Genomic DNA, 27,770 nt, shown 5'->3' on the forward strand with positions numbered 1-27,770 from the left:
TTTGTTTTTAATAGGAAAGTCACTAAATAATGTAGTGGACCTGTCTACATTTTGTATGATTTTTACATAACCATGAAACCAGGTAGGAAATCACAAATTTGCTGCTGCTTCTGTTTCACTTTTCTTTTGGCTCCTGACAGTGAAGGAAGATGGGCGTCATTGCCAGAGCTGAGCGAGAAATGACTTGGTAGCACATGCCATCCTGCAAATCTCATCACTTCCCTTCTTCCCCAGGAGACTTGGTGCTGACAGCACTCCTACTTGCCTTCAGATCTTGTGTTGGGAGGAGCAGGAAATAGTTAGGCATAGGGAAATGAGGAAAATGAAGGGAAAGCTCTGCATTCCCTGGTTTATTTTAGCATGCTTCTGGTCTGACAAAAGTGGTGTGTCAGTGCACAGGGCTAGGCTGAGGAGAGAGAATGGTGTTCTTGAATTGCCATGTCCTCTGGTTGTGCTGGAGGACATCCCTAGGCAGGAGAGAGGTCTCTGTGACTGCTGCAGGTTGTGTTGCAGACACACTGCAGGGCTCTGTGGGCTAATACTCTTCACTTTCACGTCCATCGCTTCTGCTGGCGCCTTGCTAAGGGGAAAATACAATCTTGCAGATAGCACAGCTTAAGAAGTTTAGTTTCCTGTGTCTTCATGCCATGGGTGTGAATTATCTGATAACTGGGGAGACATGAGTTCTTGCTCAAGTTCTCATGGTCACTTGCATGTCAGTTGTTTCATCTCCAAGAGCAGATCTGAGCTGACTTTGCAGTCTTGTCTTTTCTGGCAGTCGGGATTTAAGCTCCTGTTCTCCTCCCAGCTGCTTAATTCCATGACATCTTAGGAGCTTTCTATCACCTGACATTAAATACAACTGAAATTGGCCAACAGATCCAGGGATCAGGCAGTGCAATGCCAGGAGAACCTTTCCTTTGGGCTAGGAGGATGATCTCTCCCATTAGCCAGCAGCACTACTTTTATTAAAGCTCACCTTGATTAAAGGAATGCCTTGCGGGCAGGGGGATGGAAACATTAGCCTGGGGAGGTGTTGGCGGGACAGAGAGTGCCAGACCTGGACCTCGGGCTGGCGTCAGTGATGGCCTGACTCCCTCTGTTGGTTTCTAGTGCCAGTCCTTGTGTGGGACACACCAAAGGTGCTGTGAGAGAAGCAGCTCTTTGAGGGCCTGGTGACCTGCATGGGGCTCCGTAGAGGCTGCTCGTGCCATTGGCTCTGGATTGAGGCTGCTGCTTTCAGTGTGGTGTTTCTCTTGCCCTTTGTCCCCCTCTACCTGGGCTTATGGCTGCTGCAGTCCTTGGTCTTCCTGGAGATCTGGCCCTGCTCTGCCTGAAGACTTGGCATCCTGGACTCTGTGTATTTGATCCACCTCCTTCTCGTTGTCCTCCTCTAGCTGTCTGCCAGCAGGTCCCATGGATCTCTCTTGTCCCTCCCTGTGACCCCATCTGCTGCAGTAACCTCAGTCTATCCCATACTTCTTGCTGGGTTCTAGCTTCCAGGCTGCCCTGGTGTTGGATGAGCCTTCTAAGGACCTTTCTAAGTCCTTTCAGTGTCACATTTCTAGGATGTGTGTTTTATCCATCTTTGCAGGCAATGCTGTTGTTTGTGCTCTTCTCCAGTGTTTTCAATCCTGCAGCACAACAGACTGACACGGGACCAGCCCTTCTCCCTGCAGAGCACTCATTTTTCCGGCCTCCTGGGTGGGTTGCATCTCTGCAGCCCTCCATTGGCCCAGCCTTCCCCTGATGATCTTACTTGTTCTCCAAACCCGTCCTGCTCTTGTCTGTCACATTGTTGCTCTCTTGCTCACTCGTAAATGTCAGCTTGCAGCTCTGGGAGAAGTGGGGTGTCTGCCATCCTCTTAAAAACATGGTCACAGACTTTGTGCTTTTTCCAAGTGTTGTCAGTCACATTTGGAAGGAGCTGCCTGGGAACATCTGCGAACCTTCACATGCTCCTTGTCTCAGAAAACTGCAGCAATCCGGCCTTGGTCAGAGAAATGCTGAGAGCAGGTACTGGCCATGTTCATCTTTCCTCCTCCTGCCTGACCTTCTGTCTGTCCTGCAGTTTTTGTTCTGTGCCTGGACAGCTCCAAGTCCTGTAAGGGCCTGAAATGTTCCTGGCATCACTTACATCAGCTCTAGGGTTTCAATTTTCGGTTTGAAATGTAGAATTCAGTCAGTAACAGGTATTCAGGGGGTTGCATATGTGTAGCCTAGGAATATGTAGTGCTCTATTTTTCTGTGCTTCCTTCTCCTGGTACTAGCAAAAGGGTTTCTAGATATATTTATTGCTCCTGTTAGTTGGAGGAGTACATTGCTGCCCCGTGCGTCTCTCAATCACTCCTCCAGCGGGTAGTGCCACTCTAATACCACTTTATCTCACAGCAGGGTCTGCTAGAAAGCACATCAGTAATGAAAAACAGTAATTCAAAACTGTGCCTCGCAGAGCAATAAGAGAGCTTACAGATTTGTCCTAAGCAATGGGATTTCTCGGAATACTTGAGGAAATCTGAATAGTTTTCAGTGACAGAAGCGGAGCGCTTCTCTTCCTGGTACAAAACATCGCAAAACTGGGTAAACTGCAGCCTTTGAATGAAGGGTAATAATGGTAAGGAAGGGAGAGGACCAGGGGTGGGTGTGGGGAGGTGGGGGGGTGTGTGTGTGTATCTCTTCTGGCCATTGAGCATTTGTGAGGGACTCTATTTCTCTCTGAAGCAGTTACCATGACAACCATTCATTTATATTTTATAGCATTATGTTGGTGGGTATATGCTTTCTAAGTTTTTTTTGTGGGTGTCTTTAAAAGCTTTTAGAGGATAAACCTTGTGCCGAACTACAAAACACTTCAGGTGTTGTTCATGCTGTACAGGCAGGGCTGCCAGGCAAATTAAGCGGGGCTGAGGGGAGGCTTTTTAATGTTAATTTAATATAAATATGGGGAGGTGGCTCACCTGGACAGGCTCATCACTGATGTGGTGCAGTGGGAGGTCCGGATCACTGGATGACCTTGGAAGTCTCCCCTCATAGTCGTGTAGGTGTCGGAGTGAGGAGAACTGAGACGTCTGTCTGAGCACGCAGGTGGAAAAGGGAAGAGACTTTGCAGTAACATTGCTGTGAAAAATCACAGTTGGGTCTTTGAGAGCTGTGCAAACGCAGCGTTTGCAGGCTGAACAGGCTGCAGATGTAGCAGGGAAAAGAAACATTGCTGTAATATATGGCAACCTGTAAATATCAAACATTGCTAATGAGGTATTATATCTCACAGTGGAAGGGACAGAAAGTGGGAGGGTTTTTGAGCCTGTAGCTCTTCAGTCAATCCTGTGCAAATGCTGTCTTCCTGGATTGCTCCTTTGTTTGTGGATCAGGGTGGCAGAGGGCATATAGCTGGCATGCAGTATCCTGCTCTTAAGGAAAAAAACCCCAGAAAACGTAAAGCTGTCTGCAAACATTGGGAGCTCTTAAAACAGTAGAGAGGACACAGCCAGGGCAGAAGAGCTAAGGAGTTTGATCCCTTGCCTTGTCATGTAGAAAGGCTGAAGTGTGTTGTGGTTTATGGTTTCCCTACTACAGGGTCTTAGATTTGGAGGAACAGTGTGCTTGGGCTTTGCAAAGAGTTGAAGACCCCAGGTAAAACCCTTTCTGTGTTCCTTCTAAAGAAGGAGAGCAGAGGTAAAAGTCTTTGGTAGCAGGAGGGAGAAGAAATGACTGAGTGGAAATGAGTTGGGTTTTTTTGAGCGTGACAGGGCAGTGTCAGGGAGAGGCATAAGCTAAAAAGGACAGTCATCACATATGGATGGTGCAGAAAGGGATTATTCTTCCTGCCTCTCAGCACATCCTTAGAAAGCCCAGGTTTGAACAGTAAATTTTTAGAGAAGCAATAGGGCAGGTTCCCATGAGGCAAATAATTGGGTTCCAGCCTTTTTGCATCCTAGTGAGCAGTATCCAGCCAGGAAGGGCTGCTGAGACACCCGCAGGAACGTTAGCTGTTCCAGGGAGAGCTACCTCTGACGCAGCATCTATTTTATGTGTGAGAGAAGTGGGATCTGCCGGCCTGTGAAAGAGTAGGGAGTGCAAGCAGGGTTTTTAGGAGCTGCCCGAAATACTAGGGAGTAAACCAGGAAGATTATCTAGGTCTTGGCCTGCTTGCTGTGCACTGCTCTTCCCTGCTAAATTCCCCAGCAGCCATAGCATGGCTCGTGGAGATGATGTGCCATCGTTTGTCAACTCTCAGCCCATACTCAGGTGTTGAAAACCTCAGGGGAAAATGCTGCTTTTGGGGCAGGGTCATGTTTACAGCACAAATCATGCTGGGGCAGAAAATAAGGGCAGGGCTTTGGCTTTCTGACCTGCAAACGGCTTTGTTACTGTACCTCATCTGTGCGCTCTGTGGGAGTGACCTCGGCTGGTTGTCCATGGCAAGGTTAAATCAAACCTTCTCCCAGTTTCTGTTACCCAAGCTGTTGTTTTGTGATGGGCCAAGTATTCTCTAACTGTAGATATCACTGGAGAAAACAGGCTGACGGAGAGAAATCATGTCCTGTCATGCATGTGAACAGCAGGGTGAATTAAAGGAAGCCACAAAGCTTTTACTGCAGGGAGGGGAAGGTAGGGAGAAGTGAGATGGGGCCATCCCTGGTTTTTGCCAGGCTGTAGCTGCTGGAGCAAGCCCCTGGCCTCTGCTTTGTAGCCTGCCTTGTCCCTAGTTTAGCCCATAAGCTCTGCTGTAAAGAAGGGTCTGGATGGGGTCATTAGGCCTGAAAAAAGCTGAGTGAGACATGAGGCATTAAACTCTTGACAGGCTGAGATACTGCAGCATTTAAACATCTGAAAGGTTTCATTTCAAACTCTGGGCACAGTAGAAATTTCAAAGCTATTGTTCTCAGCTGGTGCACTCTTCTCAGATGGAGAAAGGCTTCCATGGCCTGGCAGGTTGGCTTCTTCTGGAGTTAAAATTGGAGGTTATTTAATGCATTCATGGGAAGTGGCCACTAAGTGGAAATAATTGTTTTAATATGGGTGTGTTAACCATCCTTGAGGTATTTTTATAAGCATCCTAGAACAAAAGAGCACGTTTCTTAAAGCTGAATGCAGCCACTGCTCCACCTGGGAACAGTTCCTCCCCAGCAGCAACACGCAGCTCTTCTTATAAAGGGAATTTAAACTTAATTCATCTCAGCAAACTATAGGGCATATGGGAAGAAAAAAAATATAATTATCAGAGCTGGTATTAGCCGTGCTTGTGTTGTGAGGTGCAACCTGTGTTTAGACAGGATTTAGAGACCATTTAGAGCTTGTCACTACAGCTGATCTCAGCTTTATTGCACAAGAAATGGACTTAAGTTTTAAATCTGAGCTGGCTTGTGCTGAGTTCATTGCTGATTGTAGCTGCTGCGTCGACAGCTGTGGAAGTCTCCTCCCAAAAAAAGCCCGTACGAGTGAGTGTTGCAGGTCAATAGGTCCCAAGTTACAGCCTGCTGCAGTGAGCTTCCAGGCTGCTGTTCAGCAGCTCTGATGGAAAAGCAGGCAGGCAACTGTGGTGGGTCTGCACCTCACCTGCCAGGCTGAGCCTGCTTCCTCACAAAGCCTGGGAAGTTTTCAACTCTGCGTCATTACCGACCCAACCAGAGATCAAAGGATTGATGCCAGTGACTTGGTACCTGTTTTCTGTAGTATTTATCCCTGTGATGGAGCAGGGTGTGTGTGGATGAGGTAAGACACCTGTGTGTGATGGATTGATTTGTAGGATCACGGGGTCAGCAGCAGCCTGTTCCAGAACCCTGCGAAGCTTCACCTGACTCTTGGGACGCTGGTGCTCCTGAACGAACAAGAGATCCAGAAAGCGTGTGACCTCCTGCAGCGATGCAAAGAGGACTTTGTGGAGTAAGTGGTGGGAAAGGGATGTCATCACCAAGGCCTTGAGAGAGGGGGAAGCAAAAAAACTCTGTCTTGACAAGGGACAGCGAAGCAAAGAGCAGCTCAGTAGTCTCTCTCAACTCCAGAAATTTAGAAAAAGGCTGAAATGTTTTAAATGGGGTAGTAGAAATCACTGAGGAGCCACAAAGAGCCTTACAGCATCTGTAGCTCAGCTCAAACCCTCAGCATTCCCTGAAAACCTGCTCTGCTCACTTCCCTTCCTCACGTGCGTCCCTGTTCTCTGTGCGTGAGCAGTTTTTGCCGCTGTCCCCTGCCTGCTGCAGGGGGAGGGCCGAGCTCCCTTGCCTTTGCACGCTGCCTGCAGTGGGCTTTGGCACTTCCCTCCTGCCTCAGAGCAAATGCTGAGGTGTCCTTGACACGCATTCCTGGACGAGGGGAGCTGTGTGCAGGGAAGCCGTCAGGAGCCTTGTGAGTAATCAGTCTGAAACGGTCCGTGCTGCTCTGGGAGCGCGGCTGTGTCGCTGCCTGTTAACACCGAGCTGCAGATGTTGGGGCTTTAGCTGCAAATGTGATCCAGTGACACCGTAATTAGCTTATCTCTGTTCAGCTTAGAAATTGAAGATGGCCTGAGGGAGTGGTTTATTTACTTATTTCTGCAAAGCCTTTGCACACAGAGCACGGATCCTTCGTATTCATTTATTTGCTGCCTTGGTGCATGAAGAACTGGCCACGCTGTGCCAGCTAGTATCTGTGGGAATTAATGCATGGCCAGAATTCATACTGCTGCCTTTAAAAGGATGGCTCCAGTTCAGCTGTTGAACAGAAATGCAAGTGTGTTTCCAGGGGGAGGCTCTGACTGCAGTATTTGGAAAGTGCCAGCTTCCTCATAAGTGGATTGAACTGAGGCCGAGAAAATCATTGCTCCCTATTTCCTTTAGTGAAGGGGGAATCAACACTTGAAGGTAACCTTTAGGTTATTTCCCCTTCTACACCCAAGTAAATATACTTGGAAAATTAATTTAGGCTCCCTTCCACCCACATAAACCTTCATTAGCTTTCATTTCCTGTTCTAAAGTGCAGGCAGTGCCCTGTGAAGGTAGCTGTGACCTTTTTGAACCTTTTTAGAATACATGACCTTTAGTGCTGTTAGTGTGATGTCCATAATAGTACATTTGTGCTGTTTCCCTCCCAGTAACTATACTGGGAAGGGAAACCATGCTCTGCTTATTTCACTTGGCAATCTTTGCTGAGAACCTCAAGAGCTGAACCGAAGTGAGCAAGGTCAGAGCAAAGTCACACTCACCTTGTTAGCTTGTGTTTGTTACATCTGCCTGTCCAGACACTCCTTGTCCTTTCCATGAGCCCTCGGTGTTAAACAAGGCATCACCTACTCACAGGGAGCCCTGGCTGCAGCGCCAGCCTCCCCAGGATGCTCTGCTGGGAAAGGCAAGGAGGCAGCGTGTTGGGAAGCAGATACACGCCACAGAGTGTTTGCAGGTGTGGGAGTGCATATTATATCCTGCACAAAGAGCTGGAGCTGATTTTAAACCAGCTCTGTTTACCGGTGGATGTTGCACTCTGTGCTGTCTTCTGTATCGAGTACCTTTCCCAGCAAAAATCAGAGAGCTGGAGACTTTATGGTTGCTCTTTTCACAGGGAGGCAGAAGCCTCTCTGGAATGAGAACTTGTACCATTTACTTCTGGTGGGTTTTCTGACATGTGGATGGAGATCTCCATGTTGAGGTGGCCTCTGAGCAGTGAAAAGTTGACTTAATATGTGTCTGAAACACCGAATATATGAATTTAAATTATTTTAGTACTTGGGGTGATAAGGCAATAGCAGCCATAGCCTTTTGAGCTTTAGGAATTAGGGAGACACACTGAATTTGGGTTTTTTCAGTGCAAACAAGCTGAAAAATATGGGAAGGAAAAGAACTCCTCAGTGGAGTTCACTGCCTCATAGGCTCTGTGTAACATTTAAGTCCCACTTAACATCAAATTTGTGTCTAACTACAGCAAAAAAGGGATCCAATATCATTCCCATTAAAAAAAACCCAAATAAATGTTTGGTATGTGCGCAAGGAGCACTATGTGTTGCATTTCAAGAGCTGGTGTGGTGTTCTGCTTTTTAACACTAGGGATTTCTTGGGTTTTAGCCAAATTGCTGGAGGCCAGCCCCTGACCGTGGAGGTGGCAGGAGTGGAGTACATGAACGATGACCCTGCCATGACAGATGTCCTTTACGCCAAAGTCCGAATGAAGGATGGCTCAGACAGGTGAGTTCCCCGTGCTCCCATCTTTCATTCCTCCTCAGAGTGCCAGGGAAACCCTCTGGAGCTGGTGGGCGCTGCTGGCAGTCCTCAGGCCAGCAGTCACGAAGATGAAGTCATCCTTGCTTCCTAAACCGGTTGAGGCAGTGATGTGTTTGCTCTTTAAATCAGTCACTGGTGCTGCAGCTGAAAGATGTCATTTGTTTCTGCAGCAGTCTGTCAAGTTGAATAATGGAGTCACGGCTCACATGGGGATAAGATGGCCAAGGAGATACTCCTGAGATGACTTAGAAGGCAGGATGATTTGGCCTCTACTGTCTAGTTCCCAACCTGCAATCCAGATTAATCTGGACAGCCTGGTGTATTCTGCAGCACTTAATTATTCTTAAAACCCAGTTAGCCCAGAAGGTCCTCAGAAAAGCATGACCTGATTACAGAGTTGGTTTGTGTGTCTGTAGCAGCCTGGAATGGGTGCTGGGTGTGAAATGTCTTTTGGAGCTGCTGCTGTGAAATCTTGAAGCCTGGTTGGTGTCAGCTCAAGTGTTTGTGCTGTTCACTGCCATGGCTGATGGCTTCAGCTCTACAAAGAGCACTGCCCAGGATGTGGCAGTGTCCGGACAACCTTCCTCCATTCATTTTTGACAAGTACGTCACCAGTGGCAGCACTGTCTTTTCTCTTGGTGCTTCCTAGGAGACTCAGGAAACACGGATGGGGCTTGGAGCACCCTGGTCTAGTGGAAGGTGTCTCTGTCCATGGCAGGGTTTGGAACCAGATGATCTTTAACACCTCTTCTAACCCAAACCATTGTAGATTCTATGATTAACATAAGAGCTGTTGTATTCCGTGCTGCTGGTTGCCAGAAATAGGGAAGGGGAGTAGCCAAAAGAGCTTTACGTCTTGTTTCTGAGCCTCAGCCTTCTCTTTGCCTGGCAGCACTGCCTTTTTGTTGTCTGTTCCCATGCCTAGAGGACAGCAGGAGCTAGCAGAGGAGCATGGAGCAGTGCAGCTGGGGGAGGAAGGCTGTGAGCAGGGACTGGCTCAGGGCAGAAGGGATATGTTCTGGCATATCCTTTCCCTGAGGGCTGAGGAGATGGCAGGGGGGCCCTGCTTAAAACCACACTTTGGAGGCTGTGTTGAAGTAAGAGATCGGAAGTGGGATAAGGAAATGAGTGGGAAAATGAAAAATGTAAGAATTGCTGGGAGGCAGTAGGAATTGAAGCCTTTTCCTTTTCTTGGCTCTTCCACTTTGAAGTCTGTCCTACCCTGAAAGAGGTGAGATAAAAGCAAGTGGGGTGGGTGGAGAACCAGGGCAAGGTACAGATCAGCCAGGAGACAGAGCACAGGGAGAAAGAGAGCAGAAGCACTTGGAAAGATGAGATGGAGACAGACACTGGATGACCCAAATGCCCTTCAGTGGGTCTTGTTGTAGAGAGCATCTAAAATATCAGCTCTGGGAGCTGAAGTCTGGGCCTCTTCTCCTGAGTCACCGAGCTCTGGCTCACTCTGAGGTGCAGTGCTTGCCAGTCTGGTTGCATCTGAAAATAAGACTGCGGCCTGAGGAGCTGGGAGAGGAATCCTGTAGAGCGTAAGCAGGGCCTGAATTGACAGTGGTGTCTGCCTGCCTCTGGGGACAGCTTGAACTGTTGGTACTTGCACCGTGCTTGTTTCAGATGCCAGCTGTATCCCTTGTGCTCAGAACCCACTTGGGCATAATGCTGGAGAAAGTGCTGATGTGCATCAGGGGTGGCAGAGCCACTTTGGGCAGGGGAGAGAAGTGGGGGCTTCAAGTCCACCTTGCCTTGAAACTGAAAACACTCCCACCTGCTCTGGGAGAGGACTGATGTCTCCACTGTCCTTCACAGAAATCTGTTAGCTGAGGTTTTGACCAACATCAGACCTTGTGCTTTGCATGGCACCTGGGGACTGTCAGGCTTCTCTTCCACAGCACCTGTTTTGCTTTTTGCATAGCAGCAGGCTCAGAGAGGGCCAAGCAATTTGAAGTTTTAATCCTTGGCCCAGGCTGGTCCTGCCCTCACCTGCAAATTAATTCACAGAGTCATAGAACAGGCTGAGTTGGAAGGGACCCATCAGGATCGTCGAGTCCAGCTGCTGGCCCTGCCCAGGACAGCCCATAAACACCACTCTGTCCCTGAGAGCGTTGTCCAAATGCTCCTGGAGCTCTGGCAGCCTTGGGGCCATGACAATTCCCTGGGAAGCCTGTTCAGTGCCCCACCACCATCTGGGTGAAGCACCTTCTCCTGATACCTTTCATCTGGCACTTCTCCCCTTACATAGTTCCTTAGCTATTAGCAAGCATCCAGAAAAACATTTAGCTTTGCAGAGGGAGAAAAAAGGTGGTTTTGTGTTGATGGAGAGCAGCTTTTCCTTCCTTTGAGGTTCCAGCAGACACTGTTGAACTAGCAGTGATTTTATAAAGAGCAGACAAATGGTGATCTCTCCAGAAAACCCTGCTTTGTTTTCTGGCCTGTGACACAGATCATTGCTGAATCTCTTGCCTGCTGAAACCTGCTGTGCCTTGCTCAGGGAAATGGGAAAGCAGTTTCTGAGCTGCAAGGCCAATGCTAGAGGAGAGTGGCAGCCACGTGGCTTCCTGTGCTGGATCAGACTGCTGCAGCCTGTGTTGGAGAGAGGTGTGTGCCTTCCTGTCTAATGCAAGATGTCCTGTTAGCTCTGTGTAGTTCCTGGCATGGCTGAGGGGTGGAGTTCCTTCCTGATCTTTGGAGGATCTTGATCAGCTTAAGCTGTAAAGCAGGAGATTTGATTTATCCTGACTTAGCTTGCATAACTGCAGACAGAATTAGGGGTTGGCAAGCCCTTCTGCACATATAATGGCTCAGACTGAAAGAGGGATCATGCTCTGATGCCTCCCACATGGCAAATAATTTCCATTATAATTCATTCTAATTTGTTTTATTTCCTTGATTAACTTTATAACGTAATAAAGCACCATTTTCACTTGAGCTATTCTCTGTTAATTTGTTTTAGTATTGTCTGTAATGATATTCATTTAATCTTTGTCATTGCTAATTTTAAAAATCACTGAAGTAAAGCCAGAAAATAGTAGAAAGCCATGACAATTGGTAGTTTGAGAGTCTTGAACTGGTCACATGGGGGCTGGCAGCCCGTGAGGGGCAGTCCAAAGCCAGCAGTGGGGTCGGAGCTGGCACGCGGAGCGTGGCAGCCCCAGGCTCTGGGGACCAGCCATGCTCTGCCACAGCTGAGACACCAACGTGGTGGGACCTCACGGAGCAGAAAGCCCTCTAATCCCTGGGACGTGCTGAGAGAAGCTCAGATTCTTCTGCAAATACTTAATACCCTCTGGCCTTGGTTTCAAAGATGAGAAGCTCTCATTCTGGCATATCCTCACTGCCTTTAGTAAGAATTAGGCACTGCAGAAATTTTTTGGGCACAGCAGCAGCCTGGGAGTTCCCTCAGTTTCTTAGACATGAGCGCATTGCTCTGATCCCTGCTCCTGCTGCATGTTCTAGGATGGGTCTGCCCTCAGATCCTGGCAGTCATGGCCAGACACAAAAGTGGGAATAAGTCCTTGGATTTTGCTTGCTCAGTAGCTCCAAAGCTGGAGCGTTCACCAGGATGTGCAGCCCCCTGTCACCCTGTTCTGGGCTCTCCCAGAAAGCAAGCCTAGTGACTGGGCTGCTTTTCTGGGACAGAGAGGCTCCAGGCTCCAGCAGTCCCTTAGCAGATCCTCTGGGAGTCAAGGTGCCTGAGCCGCTGCGGGTGTGCAGATTTGAGCATTTGCAAGGAGAGTCACATTGTGTTTCCTGGCAGTGGAAAGATGCATCCTTCAGCTCCCAGTAACATCTGTCACTGCGAACGAGCTCTCTGCTGTGCTAAATCTGCCCTTCCTCATGGAATATTTGCAGCAGGAGCGATCACAGAGGAAGCTTTGCGCAACAGTCAGAACTTTTTGCATTAGAGCTGAGTCCTGATGTCTCTGCTCGCTTTCCATGAGGGACTAGCTCCCTTTCCTGTGTGCGTGCAGAGACTTCATTTCACACTTGCTGCCCTCCTGGCTGAAGAGCCAAAAGCTGATGATGCAGAGGCTTCTTGTTTTACGTGGCCCTGTTCTTTCTCTTTCTGCCTTCCCAGATTGCAGATGGTCGCTGATCAGCTGGTGGAGCGGTTTGTGGCCTCCGGCTTGATGCTTAAAGAATGGGATAGGGTGAAGCTGCATGCCACAGTCATGAACACTCTCTTCAGGAAAGATCCAAGTATGTACAGAGCCTTCATCCTTGCTGATAAATGCATTTAAAGTAGTCCCACTGCTCAGCAAATGCTTTTGTTGTTTGCTTTTTCAATGTGATTTTTCTTACTCTCAAGGATACCTACAGGGCTGGGGGGAGATGTCTGCACATAAAACCCAGAAGAAAATAAAAAAAGCAGTGAACAGAGTCATAGATTCAAAACCTTATCACTCATATTATCTTGGCTAAGGAAAAATATGTTCAAGTAGAATCAGAGAATGTCCTGAGTGGGAAGGGACCCACCAGGATCATCCAGCCCAGCTCCTGGCCCTGCCCAGGACACCCCAACAATCCCACCCTGAGACAGCAACTGAGAGTGTTGTCGAAATGCTCCTGGAGCTCTGGCAGCCTTGGGGCTCTGACCATTCCCTGGGGAGACTGTTCAGTGTTCCCTCTGGGGAAAAACCTTTTCGCAATATCCAACCTCCCCTGGCACAGCTCCAGCAACTCCCTTGGGTCCTGTCCCTGGTCACAGAGAGCAGAGATCAGAGCTGCTCCTGCACTGCCCTTCGTGAGGAAGCTGCAGACCCTGATGAGGTCTCCCCTCAGTCTCCTTCAGGCTGAACAGAGCAAGTGACCTCAGCTGTTCCTCATGGAGGTGAGATCTTGGGCTCTCTGTGCCCCAGTGTTAAATTGAAACTGGGTAGCAACTCCATGTGTTGTGCTGACTTTCAAACAAGATGAAAACATAATCCTCTTTGGTTAACTTAGAGATTGCCCGTTTCTTCAGGAAAGTGATTCCATTGTCTTTCTCCTTAAATCAGATGCAGACGGCTGCGAAGCTGAATGTGAGCTGTTCTTGAGTGTATGGCGTCTGCTGTCTCTGCCAAAAGATTGTCTGCTCTGGCTGTCTGTAGCATCATTCTGATCACATTACTTTATAAAGCAGCCTTAAAAGCATCATGTTTGGGGAGGGGCAGTGCGTTACAGCCTGGTTCTCTGTGTGGAAACGTGCGTGCTCTGGCATGGTGGCCCTGTGCACTGCAATAGGTTGTGTCAAGAATTCTTTAGTTGTTGCCCCTCTGAATCTCTGCGTGGACAGTGATAACAGCAGGTGCTTTGTGTCATCGTTTCTGGGCAGGTTTTGGGTCTGACTGCTACTGAAGTCGAACAAGCGCACCCAGGATGTAGAAACCCTGTAAGGATGGGGTTCAGCTCTCAAATTGAGCCCTGAAAATGTGACCCCAGAGTGCTGATCTGGCTCTGTGTGAGGGGGGGCACATGGGCAGCTACATCTGGCACCCTCGGTCTATATTCTGCACAGCCCCATGAGGCATGCGAGGCATTCAGACACAATGGGGAGAGCATTCCGCCAGCATTCTGCAGGCAGCCATAGAAGTCGCTTTGTATTCCATACAGGATTTGAATAGCAAGCTGGATGTGAGGGGGACTTCATAGTTAATGATGGAGATGAAAAAGAAATACTGAATATATTCACTGAGTGAGGCAGAGGTCCTGTGGAAAGAACAGATCATGTACTTGGGGATTATATAAAAACCCAGACATGCTCTGGGGAAATGGATCTCAGTCGTAGGCTTTTGGCAGTTGCTATAGGCCTAGGTTGCTATTCTGAACGTCTCTGTGTGTGTGTGGCTGCGTGCCCACCCCGCAGAAGCATCCACACCACGCATACGGTGCAGGCAGCAGAGGTTTGTGTCGGTGCCGTCCGCATCCCTCCTGGCATTGTGCTGGCATGCTCAGCCTGGAATTTGGTGCTGTTCCAGGCCACACAAGTGCTGTCTCTCACCCTGACATGGCAGGATGTGAGATCAAAACGAGCCAGAGAGAAGCAGGTGTATTGCACTGAGCAGTCAGCCCTGCAGAATCACCACAGCAGCAGCTATTTAGGGCCTTTCCTCCAGGTAACAAAGGTGATCCTGATAGAGGCACCAATTCCAGCCTTTTTCCTCTTAAAATCCAGGTAGAAGTGGGGCTTTTTGCACTAAGAACTGGGCAAAGATGGTTTATTAGCTGGCAGCTGACTGGGGAGGGACAGAGTAGGGGGTGAAGTACAGCACACAGAATTCTCTCATCTGAAGCTCATTCTGGTGGTGGCTTTTCTCTCTACAGCTGAAGAACGAAACAGCACAATGACTGGTAAATCATCTTTCAAGGAGCGGGAGTCATTTAATGGCCAAAATATCCTCAAGGTCAGTATGAAACAATTAGGGAAATGGAGCCAGCTATGGATGTTGTATAGCCAAAAGAGGTCGAAACACCTCTTCAAGACTGCTTTTGTCTTAGGCTTATGGGATCTCCAGGGCTGGGGGGCAAGGGGGGAATCTGTTTAGAAAGTAAATGGTCCAGATCACTCGTAATTGGGAGCATTACAGTATTTAACAGGAGCATTCCTAAAGCTGCTGAGGCTCAGAGCAGGAATATGAAGCACAAATGCTAAGTGGGTGTTCGTGTTGTCGTTTACGTCGCTCCTGTTTTACCCTGGAAACTCAGGCTCGAGTTGATTCTCAGCCCACCAGAAAGAAGGATTTCGTTGCTCTTGTTCTACTCATATATATTTATGAAACTAAACCCAACTCTCATTTCACTTACTCTTTTCTTCTTGTTTTTAATCTCTGCTATTGATTTGCTCCAGAAAAATAGCGGGTAGTGGTAGGGAGTCCCACCAGGATCAGAGGGTTTTGGCAGTGATCAGAGGGTAAAAAGCACGATCCCCCAGACTGTGGAGGTTGGGTAAGGCTCAAAGGGGAGCATGCTTCTGACTCCCAGGCTTTGCCAACCAGGGTTGGGACCGCAGGCAGCCTCTGCTACTCGTCCAGATGGCTGTGGCAGACTGATGCTGTGGTGCTTGACCCCTGCAAGTGTCCAGAGAGAAAAGAGATGCACAGGGGAGCAGAAATGGAAAACAGCACTGGCTTGTAAGCAAATTTGCAATCCTCACTGTGTGAGAGGATTTGTAGCAGGCAGCTCTGATAAGAGGGAGCAAGGACAATGCATGGATACATTTGGGAACGCTAAGAAGATATTCTGGCAAAAAAGAGACATGAGAGAGTGGGTGGGAGCTGGACAACCCAGAAGGACTTTAGAGCCCTCCCAGAGGAGGGGAAGAGTGTGCTTTACTTGTATTTTACAGTTTTAATAATGTATCAGGCACTGGATGCAGGGGAATGTGAAGGCAGGGGGTGGAACTGATTGATCTCTGTGCAGAGGACAAACAAAGGGACAAAATTAGGTTAAGCTCTCATTGTCCTCAAACGGTCTGTGCGAGTATGGGTGTCATGACTCAGCGTCGCCACATGTTGAGTGTGCAGTGTGAGACTGCAGTATTGCAAGCTGAAGCAGGGAAGCCACAGCCTTGGTCCTTTTCTTAACGTGATCTGCAGGTTTGGATAGCTCCCAGTGTTGGGAGAGCCGGCTCTGGAAGGGGGTGGTGTGTGTCAGGAGCCCTGAGCGTCTGCAGGACTCTGCTTTCGCAGTGTTCGCCTTCGCTCCTTTATTCTGCTTCTGCTAAGCTTGTCCTCAGGCTTTAGAGACGCATAAAATCAAACTGTGGGTCTTCCTCAGTGCTCTCATCCCAAACCGTTCGTGATTGAGAAGGTATTAACGGTGCTCCCTCTGCTGGTCACACCATTTGTGGGGTCTGAGGATCTGGGGAAGGGTCTTGTGGTGCTTGGAAATGCAACTGCTCTCCTTCCGAGGCTACTTCTTATTCTTGATGCTCTCGGAAATATGAGCCCGATGCATTTTTAAAGCTCCTAATTGATTTTGTACTGACGTAGCCGAAAGAGCTGCTGGCTGTTTGGACTGCTGGTAATTACTTCAAAGCATGTCTTGCCACAAGAAATGTCATCCTTCTCTCCCACCTCCACTACATTTCCTAACCTGCCCGCTTCGTATTTCCCTTTGGTCTCCCACGTGCCTGCAGCAGAACGCCCGTTGGCATTAATTAATTACATGAGTCATAAATAGCTCCAGGCTTCTTACCGGAGGAGCCCAGCCTCAGTGAGCCACTGATGCATTCCAGCATGACCTTGCAGGGATGCGCCAGTTCCCTCCCAGCCTGCTTTTATGTCCATGATTCCATTATTTATCTTGTGCTGGGGAGGCTGCCCTCTCGCAAAGTGGCTTCATTAACTTTTGCACCAGGATCTAAACGACGGGCTGTTAATGAATATGGCTGCAGTTAGGCAGGCTGGTGGGAGGGAGAGCCATGTGCCCCGCATGTGATTCCAGGCGGTGGGACTCTGTGATAGCTGTGCTGAGTGGCTGTGTTCCCACTTGGAACGCTAACAAAGCATGGCTGCTGGTAGGAGGGTAAGTGGGAAAACTCAGGTTTCATCACTCTCATTCCCGTTGTGCAGCCCTGTAGAGCCAAAGGCTCAGGGCAGGACCGGAGCTGTCAGAGCACGGAGCACGATGGAAGTGCCGTGGCTCTGCTGTTCCAGGCTGAGGCTCCCCGTGGTCAGGGCAGGGGGGTGGTGTGTGTGTGTGTGCAGATGCGCTGGCAGCACATGTTTGCTGATAACATGCCTGCGCTACCCCAGGCTCCAGCTGGTATTTTGCTTTCAGCTGAACTAATCGGAATTTTATTTAATAATCCTTTGTTCTACCCGTTCCGCAGAGTTAAACATACGCTCCTATTTGTGCTAATAAATGGTTGTGCAGGCCGGTACCTTCCCACACTGCTCAGAAAATAGATCCTGTAGGTTGAGTTGCGTTCGGGAGTTTAAATTACTTCTGTCTTGAAGAATATCCCTCAAAAAGGGCTTCCTGGCATAGGTGGAGCTGAGAGCCCAAGGGGCTGTGTGACCCAATAGATTTATGTCCAACAAAGCCTTGGCGTTGCGCTTCTCTAGTCTAGTCCCAAAAAGCTGGGCATGCTTCATGGACCACTTCATACAGAGCGATGCGTGTTCCTACTGGGCTGGCTTTGAACATCCTAGTCACATACCGAAGTCGTGCTCCAGGTAGGAGCAAAGCGTCTCATCTCTCAGAGAGTGGGGAGGAGGCGGCAATTCCTGGCTGAAAGACCCCGGCAGCTCAGGCAGGGCTGGGCCTCGGGGAGATGCTGGGTTGGCAGCCCCTGCCCTGCCTCCCGCCGTGTCCTGGCGGTGGCCGCGTGCCCTGCGCCGCAGCTGGCACAGCGCTGGCACAGAGGCGGCCGGGGCAGCTGCTGGCGTCTCCGGAGACGAGGCTGTGCTGCCTCCGGGCTTTTGTTTATTTTTGTTTAGTGAAAAAAACCAACTAAGGCTACCGTGAATAAATAAAAATGAAAAGAAATGCAAAGGGGCTGCCTAGCCAGAGATTTCTGTTGCACGTTTAAGGGAAAGGAAGAAAACCACCTGGACTCTTTTTTGGTCAAAGTGGAATGAATTTTGGCTTGATTGAGGTCTGAGAAGTAAAAGAATGGCCTTTGCTGCATTCAAACAAGAAGGAAGCAAATTTTGAGCACAGAAAAAACGGAACCCTGCCGCTTAGCACAGATCCGTGCATTAACAGCTTACAAGATTAAATATTGAGGGAACAGCTACTGAGGTACAGCAGCAGAAAACTGCACATCTTATGTCTTAGGGCATTAGGGGAGACTTTAAGCTGGGATGGAAGACTGGGAATGGGATCAGCCGAGGTGGTGACACATGCTGCCCTGCCCTGGTCCAGCAGTGGGGCTGCAGGAGTGCCCAGAGAGGGCTTCTAGGTCAGATAATGCAAAATTTGATGAGGCTCCTTCTATGTTGAGGCCTGCATAAGCGTATTGAATTATGGCACTATATCTGCTTTCACTGGGAGCAGGGGGGAAGAGCCTTTACTGGCTGATACGCTGGAGAGCCGATCGGAGCAAAGGAATCTGGTGGTGTTCCCTGTCACTGTGTCTGTCCTGCTGGGTGAGACAGTGCCGTGGCTGTGGCATGCAGTAGTTCAGTTTAAAACATTTGATCAAATGCCACAGACAGAGATGCAATGGAAAAGAAAAGCCTTGGCCTGGATAAACCCCTGACCCCTCAAAATACCCCAAGCCCACCAAGCTCTAAACAAATGAACATCTGCCCCTGTGCAAGCCAGCTCCACTTGCAGATGAGGAGTGTGTCTCATGTTCTGCAGCCTTTGGAACCCAGGCCTTTTGTGTAATTTTTGTTTGTGGATTTAAGGAGGCTGAGTCTTTTCCTGATGGATTTCTAAGCTGAGGTGAAATCAAAGAGCCAAAGAACCGGCGTTAGGTGAGGATCGAGACTGCCTGGTGTTCAGAAAGGGTAAGAACGTCTTGTTATCCTCAGCGAGGTGGTAAAGATGTCAATCCAAAGTAGGACTGACAACTGGAACAAATACCTAGCAGGAGGTGGCTGCTTGGAAAGTTTAGAGTTAAAAATACCAAACAAAAAATCCACTGGGGTGAGAAGAGACTGAGTAAGAGGTTGTGGTGCAACATCAGTATCTCAGAAATAAGCCAGTACTTTCCTCACCTCGTTTTTACGGAAGAATCAAAAGCAGAAATGAAAGGCTGCAATGCCACTTTGCAGAGGGGAGAATTCCTGCCTTCAGCTCTGATCCTGCCATTACCAAGAGGTACCGAAACAATCGAGGGGGCTCAGCAGTGTGCAATTAGAGCAACAGTGGGATGGGAGGATGTGACAGTTGAGCAGATGAGACTGGAGATCAGTTTGTATAATCATGGGGAAGAAAAGGAGATTAAATTGGGGTTGCTGTGAAAATGCTTTCCTGCGAATTACGTTCTTCAGGGGGAAAAGCCATATTCACATTATTTGCATTTGATGAAACAGGAATCTGAAGTGGCATTTGAAAAATCAGTGTAGACAAAGGAGGGAAAATATCTTTGTTGGAGATTTCAGGCCTTGGAGGCAGTGTTGGAGGTTTTGGGGGAAGGCTGAGCCACTGCACTGACGAGAACGCAGTGCAGAAGGTTTGTGCTACCTTTGCGTGACAGAGATCTCTTTGGTGACCTTACCAAGACAAGGAGAAGCCTTTTTTTTCCTCTCAGAGGTGCTCCACACCCCTCTGACTAATTTTAGCAGGAACTGTGAGTGCTGGAAGAGGGTTTATTGAGAGTTTCTGAATCCTCTTGCCCCTGCACCGCTGCAGTCCCACCCAGCCCAGCAGCTGAGCCTTTTGGAGGTTCTGTGGGTGCCTGTGCCTCCCACCCGGTGATCATCCCACCTCCTCACTTCCCGGAGATCCCTGTTGTGCCAGCAGCCAGCCCGGGCAGCATCACCTCTTTGATCTTAAGAAGACAATTTTTCTCCGTGGAGCTGGCAGGGGTTGAATTACAGCGGCGCCTTAATAGAAGGCAGGAACCCAGGACATTAAATGCAAAAAAACCCCAGCTCACTGATTAGCAAAAGTAGGCAGTTCATCCCAAAGGTGCCATGACCCTTCTGCTGGATAATTTTCCGGGTCTGTCTGAATTAATTTACTGGCTCTGTAGCTAGACTCCTCCTCTTGGTGGTTCGGTGGGCGTAGTGGGAGGTTACAGTGATGGCAGCTCCTTGTCCTGGTATTCCTGGATGCATCTCAAGCCTCCTGCCGTCTCTGCAGCAGAGCCAAAGCCCAGCTCTTAGAAACTGTTGCTGCATTTGCTGTCATAGGAGCCATGGGGATGAGGCTTCTGGGGAGAAATGCAGTTTTTGATTATTAGTTTCCTAAGTTGTTCTGTAGGTCCCTCACGTTTGAGGTGTAGGTCTGGGATCTTATCGGGTCCTTTAATTTGCTGAAAGGGTTTTTATTCTTGTCTGAAAGACGTGCAAAAATCTGTTAACCTCCAAATGTCCCACTTGTATATCTTAGTTTGCAGAATGCCTTTCACCATAGCAACTGGGGTTTGATTTCCTGAAGCGCATGAATTTTCATGGATTTTTGATGGGGGGAACGGACCTGAAACTGTGAGCTAAAGCGAAGATTTTGCAGCGTGGCAGTGGCAGGAGCACCACTAGATTTGGCTTGTGGAGGGGGGGATCCTGCAGGGAGGGCATCTCAGCTGGACAAAGGCCTGCACCCAGCCCTGAACAGTTCTATTTGAAAAAACATCCGGCCTGACAGATTAATGTAGACTATTGCTGAATGCCACCCTCCCCACTGCTGCATCACCCTCTGGCAGCTGGGGTGGCTTTGCTCCAGTTCTATGAAGAGCTGAGGTTTCACATGGCAGCTGTCAGAGAAGGATCAGCTGCTTCCATATTCACAGAGCTGGAAACGCCGTACTCGTCCCACCCGTGGAGGTCAGGAGAGTGTTAGGGGCAGCATGAAGTACACTCTTAGGGTCTGCAGGTGACACCCAGCTGGGGAGAGGCAGGAATATTGCCCGTGTGAGTAGGAGGGAACAGAGCTCCAAACAGTGTTGAGAAATCAGGCAGAAACAAATGGGCAGCTGCGAACAAGGACAGGTCCAGGAGGGAGCAGTGGCGCCGCTGTAGGATGGAGAAGTGCCTCAATACCAGCCCCACAGGCCAGGGTTTGGCTTATGGGGTCTGCTCCAGACTGAGTCAGTCTGTGGAAACAAAAAAAAGAGGCAAATGTCTTCAAAGTAAACCTCTGACTACGCTTAGCTGAAGGATTTGTCCAGTTTTGGGTACCGTGGATGGGTGCAAAGAGCCCAGGGGATAACAATAAGGTAATTGGAGGGGTAGAAAATGTCTGCAAGCTGGGGCTGAAAGAGTTGTTTTGAGGGTAATAAAGGGAAAGAGGGCAGCACATAGGAAAAACTCTTGAAGCATGGGAATGCTTTTGCCAGTAGTGGATGATAAAGTGATAAATAATAGGCTTTAATTGCAGCAAGGGATTAGGAAAATCTTTGTAAAGGGGAGGGTAAGGAAGCACTGCTCTAGAGGAGCTGGGAAAAGGGGGTCCTGATTGTTTTGAGGAAGCAGAGATGTTAGTCCAGGATCTGCCACCACCAAGCTCCTCCTGCCTTGGAGGAGGGGAGGATGGTGGAGCTGATGACCTTCGCTGGTCCTTTCTTCAGCTTGTCACTTCATGATTCCTACATGGAATGTGTGCAGAACACCCATGAGATGGCATCTGTGAACGTACCAAGAGCTGCTTGGCATTTACTTTGGCTCAGGAAATAAAAATATCAAAAGGAAACCTCCCATCACACACCTTGGATCTTTCTCCATGAACTTGCTGCTGTTTCTTACGTTGGTGGTACTTTGCCAGAGAGAGATGGTTATGTTGTTTCCAAGGGACTGCACCAGTGGTTTAATTGTAAGGGATTTTCCTGTGTCATAGAGGAGAGAGCCCTGACTTGGGTATCTCCCGAGAGAGGCCACTGGGACTTTTATGACACAAGATTTTCTCCCTCCTGAAGTCTGCCTGCTTTATTCTTCCTGAGGGAGATGAGGTGAAAAGGTCTCTGCTGCTGCCTTTTAAATCTGCCAGAGGCTGGAAGAAAAGAAGAGGGGAAGGGCTGTGGAAGGGCTGGATGCTATATTGGGGATGGAGAGACACTCCAGAGCCAGCTGCACACTTGCGGAACAAAACCATCTGCAGCCTTGTGGCTGGTGCTGGTGGTGACAGCCCAGGTGACAACCGCCCTCCCTGTCCTTCCTACCCATCTTCCACCCTTGTGACTCTGCGCGATGTCTTTATCCTGTAACACCTCAGCGGTCTTGGAAAATGTTGGATGCCCAGCCAGCCATCCTTTTAAAAGCCGTGGAAAGGAAGCAATTGCTAATTTGGAGAGGAGTTGGGAACGCTGGGAAGAGCCGCCTCTCTGGATGAGTGCCTGCCTACCTGCTTTTCTTATGCTTCTCATGAATTATTCCTGGCAAGCTTCCAAGCACAATTAAACCTCTGACAGATAATCATTGGCGGAGTGGTGTCCAGGGTGAATAATACGGGAATCAGGTATTTCTTCTTTTGGCACCAAATTGTTTCAGAAAATGTATTTTGAAAGTCAAAAATGGAAGGAGAAAGAATCTATTCATTGAACAAACTCCTCAGATCTAGACACTTTGCCCAGTTGTGTCTCATCCTCTGGGAGGCACCAGGGGCTTTGGTTTTGGGTTTGTCTGTCACAGTTTGGGGGAGGTTGGGGCATGGCTAGGAAGGGGTTTGGTGAATTCTTTGGGATGAGGAAGAAGGAGCTCTGCCAGCACCTACTGCAACCTGGGAACTATGGCAGCTGTGGAGATAACAGCCTTCTGGAGAGGTCCTGGCAGGTGTGTGTGAGAGGCTGCAGGACTGAGGTGTGTTAAGCAAGTAGGTGGAATCCCAAAAGCAGGATTGGAGGCTGTGGTTTGTGCAGCAAAGGAGGTTAATCAGAAGAACTCAGATGGACAGAGTTTGCTAGAGTTCAGTGGACTCTCTTAGAGTCCATCAGTGTTTCTGAGTGTTACTTTCACATTTCAAAATTTAATTTTTGAAGATTTTTAATCTTTCCACGTTTTTGCCATTTCTTCCGTAAGTCCTTTTTGCCTGGTGCTGGTATCAGTAATCCAGCAGTTTGCTGAGGAGTCAGTGCCTTCCTGCTGTGTCTGGCATGGGAACTGCAGTTGTGCTTTGGCCAGTTGATCTGGAAGGGTGATTGTTCTCTGCTCTTCTCCAGTGTTTTCCATCCCAAGCTGTGGACGTGTTACACAAGCTTTAATTCAAATATGTCATCCCTTATGAGATGGAAAAATATCCAGGGGAGAGCGCAGAAAGTCTGCAGACAAACAGGTTTTGTTGCTCCGTGTTGAGGCACCTCTTCAGAAACGCTGCTTAATTTTTCTCCATGCTTGTCAGCGGGTGCCTGGGATTTTGTTTGTCCCTCCCCTTCCCTGAAGGGAATAACAGCACCGTAACATGCTGATTTCCAGCGGAAATCTCTTGGCTTTCCGAGCCTGTTCCCTCATTCACCACTGCTCCCGATCGGGACACGCTGGGGTTGTGCTGCCGGCGGGCGAGCTGGTGAGTGTTGTCACTTTGTGCAGAGCAGATGAAGCTGTAAAGCCTCCAGCTCCTTCGAAGCCTCCGTTTAATCTCCTGGTTGGAGCTCTCCATGTGCTGCTGTCGGACCTGATTCCCAGCACTGGGTTGTCTGTCCGAGTGATCCTCCTGCACGTGCTTTACCATGGAGGCAGAGCCCCGTGGTGCTCAGCCTGTTCCCACCCTTCCTGGATGGGATCTTGGGGTGGATAAACATCTTCCACCCAGGAGAAACAGTAGAGGAGGGATTGCTGGCATCCCATCTTCAGCATGGACCACGCAGCAGGAATGACAGTGAGCTCATCCACAGCCGTAGGCTCTTGGAGCTACGAGCTTCTTCCTCCCTGCCTTTCAGAAGTTGCTAATTTCTGTGTTCATTCCAGGTATGGAAAACAGGACCCTCCCTCAGCTCCCTGCCAAGGGCAGCCGGGTTTGTGAGGCAGATTGTCACAGGCTAATGGCATTACATGGCGCTGCTCGCCCGCAGCGCTGAGTCACTGGGGACACTTTTGTGCTGTTGATCTATAATAGCCCGGCCCGAAGGCACTGCTTTCTGTGGCTGGAGTTCACAGCAGAGCTCCCCACAGTCAAGGGAGGTGTGTGTGTGTGTGTGTGTGTGTGCGCACATCTGTTTTATCCCATGGTATCGCTGCTCTTTGGTGGGAGTTTTTAATTGCAAGGCATTGCAGTGAGTTGTTTCTCCCTCGGCATTTCCAGGGCTCTCGGCAGAGCTGCGTGGACTTTTTTATTAATTCAGGATGGGTCTTTTTTTTTGGCTGACTACCGTAAACGACGGAAGGCTTTAAAAACTGATCAATAATCCTGATGGTAGCGGCAAAATCCAGGCCAAGGCAGTGTGAATGCGAGCCAGAGGTTACATGAAGAAAGCTTTAAATGCCTCCGATTCCCTTCCTTTCCATGGACTTACTTTGTCCTCCCTCCTCCAGTGCTTCTCCAGCCGAATCCATTAATATTTCTCATGCTTGTTGAGCCCGTGACAGGTGATTTAAAAGCCCCAGTTTGTGTTGGCACCTCCGCTCTTCATAACCGGAGCTGAAACACATCGCTGCTGTTCTTACGTGGATTAGCTGTGATTTATTGCTGTTGTTCCCAGGATGGAACACAGAGGTGCTGTCTCATTCCAGGAGGGCTGTCTGTGGGAAGCGAGCCCCCCGAGGAGGACAGCTTGACAAACACCCGCGCTCAGGAACACGACATCGTTTAGGCGCCTGTTTTAACTTCTTCATTGAGGAATCATCCTCCTCCTTGCCTCAGCAAAACCTACTTTACAGGCTTAAAAAGGGGAAGAAAATGAAAAAGAGGCATCCTGGGTTTGATCTGCTGCTCTGCCTTTGATAAGGAAGTTGTTGTGGTTTAGGGGTTGAAGTTTGTACGAGCAGTTTTGGCTCAGGTTTGCAAGGAGCGAGAGGTTTGATGTGTGATTCTGTCTCTCCCGAAACAAGTCTTCAGCCTGTTACCTTCCTTCAGAAAATGGTTGTCTCATCCCAAGGGAGACCTGCTGTGTAATTTGTGGGTAATCGAGGGAAACAGACCTCGAGGAAGAAGGGTTTCCAGCATCTGAACGGAATTGTCTTAAATGGGAGAAAATGGGGTCTTAGAAATGACAGTTGTGCTGCTGTCTTTTCCTGGCTCAGGATAAACGACTTTGGGGGGAGAAGTGGAGGAAAACTTGCTTTCTGGGAGCTACCACAGGGCTGCCTGCCTTTCATCATTACCTGAGCGGCGTGTCCTTGGACCCAGTCCCCAGGAAGGGAGAAGGAGAGGGAGAGGGAGAAGCACTTGGGCCCACAGTAGTTTGCAGGCTGACCTGTGAAATATGGGTTATCCATCATCCAGTTCTCCTTCTCTTGGGAACTCGTGGCTTTTGGGGAGGGCAGTGTGGCTGTAGTCTGTGCTATCCCCTCCAGATCCTGGGATGCTGCTGCTGCCACTCTCCAGGCACCTGCTCTGTCCCCATGGGAGATGCAGGCATCCTCGCTGAGCATTTGGCTGTGGTTTGAAAGGCAGGGCACACCCCTGGAGCGTTTGCTTGGAGGTGCTGGGTCTGGGGTTAAAAGTTAACAATGCTCTTTCCTTATTCCATTCTAATTCAATTTGGGAAGGCAGCAGGGAGACAGAGGGCACTTAGTCCTCTAAGTGCTATTCCCTTGATGGGAGTTAGTAGCTTGCACTGCATTGGTGGTGTTGATTCTCTAAGCTGACCTTTTCCTCCATCAGGTTCATTCTCATTTATAATACTTAAAAAAAAATTCCCAACCTCCATCCTCTTATTTATTCCTTGGGCATCGAGGACATAAATCTTTCGGCGTGTTTGGATTTATAGAATTACTGTGCTTTTGCTGAGCCTCGCGTCCCACTCCAATCAAATGACACGGCTCTGCGGGCGATTGCATTTCTCCTCCCCTGCCTCCTTCCTGGCTGCTCCTGATCCACATCTCCTCGTCTCCTCGTGCTCCCTGCAGCCTTTTCAGGGAAAGCTGGGCCCTGGGCAGCCGCAGGAAAGGACAGGAAGGGGAGTCAGCCATTCTTCGAGTTATCAGCAGTTGCTTCTGAAGGGCAACAACCTCGAGGTACCTTCTTTCCTGGTGCAGAATAAAAAATGCTAAGATGCTTTTCCAGGAGGCATTTAATCAGCTGCGCTCCAGGCCTCCTCCAAAACCAGAGCGTTTCCGTGGTGGCTGGGGAGAGGGGGGAGTTAAAAATATCTTTCTTGGCTCTACTTGGCTTCTCCTCAAGATAAATAGAAGTGAAAGTCAAAAGCAGAGGCTTGGCTCTCTGCAATCTTTTCCCAAGTCCCCAGGGACCCGAGTGCAGGATGCTTTAGTGATGGGAAGCCACCTCCTGGTGTTTCAGAGGTCTTGGAGGATTCCTGGGGTTTCAGAGGTCTTGGAGGATGATGCTGGAGGGGTCTCTCTCCACACTGCTCGAGGCAGGTCTCAAGATTTGCAGTGATCTCCGTGCCTGGTCCGGTGGCTTCTGTCGTGGGAAGCCTCAGGGAGCACAGGAGCATCAGTGAGAAGCCGGCCTGAAACCAGAGCAGAAAAAAGTGTCTGTGGTTGTCCTCTAAATCCTGTAGCATGTTTACTCTCAGAAAGTACAGCCACATTACCAAAAATCAATAGTTCTAGCAGCGTTCCTCCCTGGGAAACACACAGCTGCTCGAACACACGGGAGGTGGTGAATCTTATAAAAGCCAAGGGAATACAAAGTGCTTTGGTACAAGGGCTTTGCTGCACTTCTAGCAGTGTACAAATGGACAGCCCTTGACCTGGGCAATGCCTTCTGGGGCTTCCCAATCATCCTTCTGCTCTAATGTGCCTGAGGCTGTGTGAGGCAAGAGGGGCTCGGGGAAGGTTGGTCTCATTAAGTAATTTTTGCTTTGAAGTACATGTGTTCAGTAAGAAAAACAGGTTGTGGTGTGCAGCTACAATACAAACAAGACTCTTCCTTTGGTTATTTTGTGGAAAGGTTTGACTTCTAGCGCTGACACATCCCAGCATTTCATTTGTTTTCTTCATAGAATCCTGGAATGGTTTGGGTTGGAAGGGACCACCTTAAAGACCACCTTGTTCCATCCCTCTTGCCATGGACAGGGACACCTTAGACCAGGGTGCTTCAAGTCCTGTCTAACCTGGCCTTGAACACTTCCAGGGACAGGGCAGCCACAGCTTCTCTGGGCATCGTGTGCCAGTGCCTCCCCACCTCACAGGGAGGAATTTCTTCCTAGTATCTGAATTGTGCTCCGGCAGTCCTTGTCCCATGACTCCATGCCCTTGTCCAAAGTCCCTGTCCAGCTCCCTTGGAGCCCTTTTAGGCACTGGAGGGGGTCCTCTTCAAACCCTGGAGTACCAGCACACCTACCACTCCCTCTGCTAGGAGTCAAGAGAGAGGTGATTTCTGCTTTTCCTGGATGGAGACTGCTCTATGAGGGAAAGGGATGCCAATGCCAACAGCCTCTGTGACAGGGACAGGTGTTAAGGCTTGGGCTGGGTGGGCACAGTGGCAGAGCACTGCAGGGAGACCTGGACAGGAGGAAACCATGCTTCCTTCTGGGGTCAACCAAAACAAAAAGAGAAAGGTGACCAACCCCTTTTTACTGCCATCTCTTATTAATGAGACATTTTATCTAAGTCCTCCAACATGAACAACACAGGCTTTTGGGAACATAATTAATCTTTAATTGTATAAATCTTTAATTGTATGAAATGGAGTTTGTGTGGCTGTCGTCATTTCTCTTCTTTCTTTTCCTCCTCTCCCGGTATGAGATGCTTCCTTAGCACAGCTCCTTTTCTGCAGGCTGCTCTTTATTAGAGCAGTGACCCCGTGGAGCCACCACTCACAGTGTCCCTTGAGGCCACGCTGCTGCCCTGGGGTCTCTTGCTCTGCCCCAAGACAGGCAGGGAATCACTTTCCCTATGGCACTTCTCCTTTGTGGAG

General features: G+C 49.2%; 1 protein-coding gene across 7 annotated transcripts in view; it reads left to right on the top strand.

Annotated features, from left to right (window-relative positions):
- The window catches only part of ASCC1 (activating signal cointegrator 1 complex subunit 1), a 35,418-nt gene that overhangs the window by 5,690 nt on the left and 1,958 nt on the right, over positions 1 to 27,770 (top strand). For 3 of the 7 annotated variants that reach the window (XM_032116998.1, XM_032117000.1, XM_032116999.1), the window contains exons 6-10: positions 5,750 to 5,886; positions 8,019 to 8,156; positions 12,283 to 12,404; positions 14,508 to 14,587; positions 25,796 to 25,903. In XM_032116998.1, the coding sequence (XP_031972889.1) occupies positions 5,750 to 5,886; positions 8,019 to 8,156; positions 12,283 to 12,404; positions 14,508 to 14,587; positions 25,796 to 25,903 (585 nt within the window). The other 4 variants (XM_032117001.1, XM_032117003.1, XM_032117002.1 and 1 more) reach the window with 4 other exon arrangements.

The sequence above is a fragment of the Corvus moneduloides genome, chromosome 8 (genome assembly GCF_009650955.1).
Source record: "Corvus moneduloides isolate bCorMon1 chromosome 8, bCorMon1.pri, whole genome shotgun sequence".
Taxonomy (NCBI): Eukaryota; Metazoa; Chordata; class Aves; order Passeriformes; family Corvidae; genus Corvus; species Corvus moneduloides.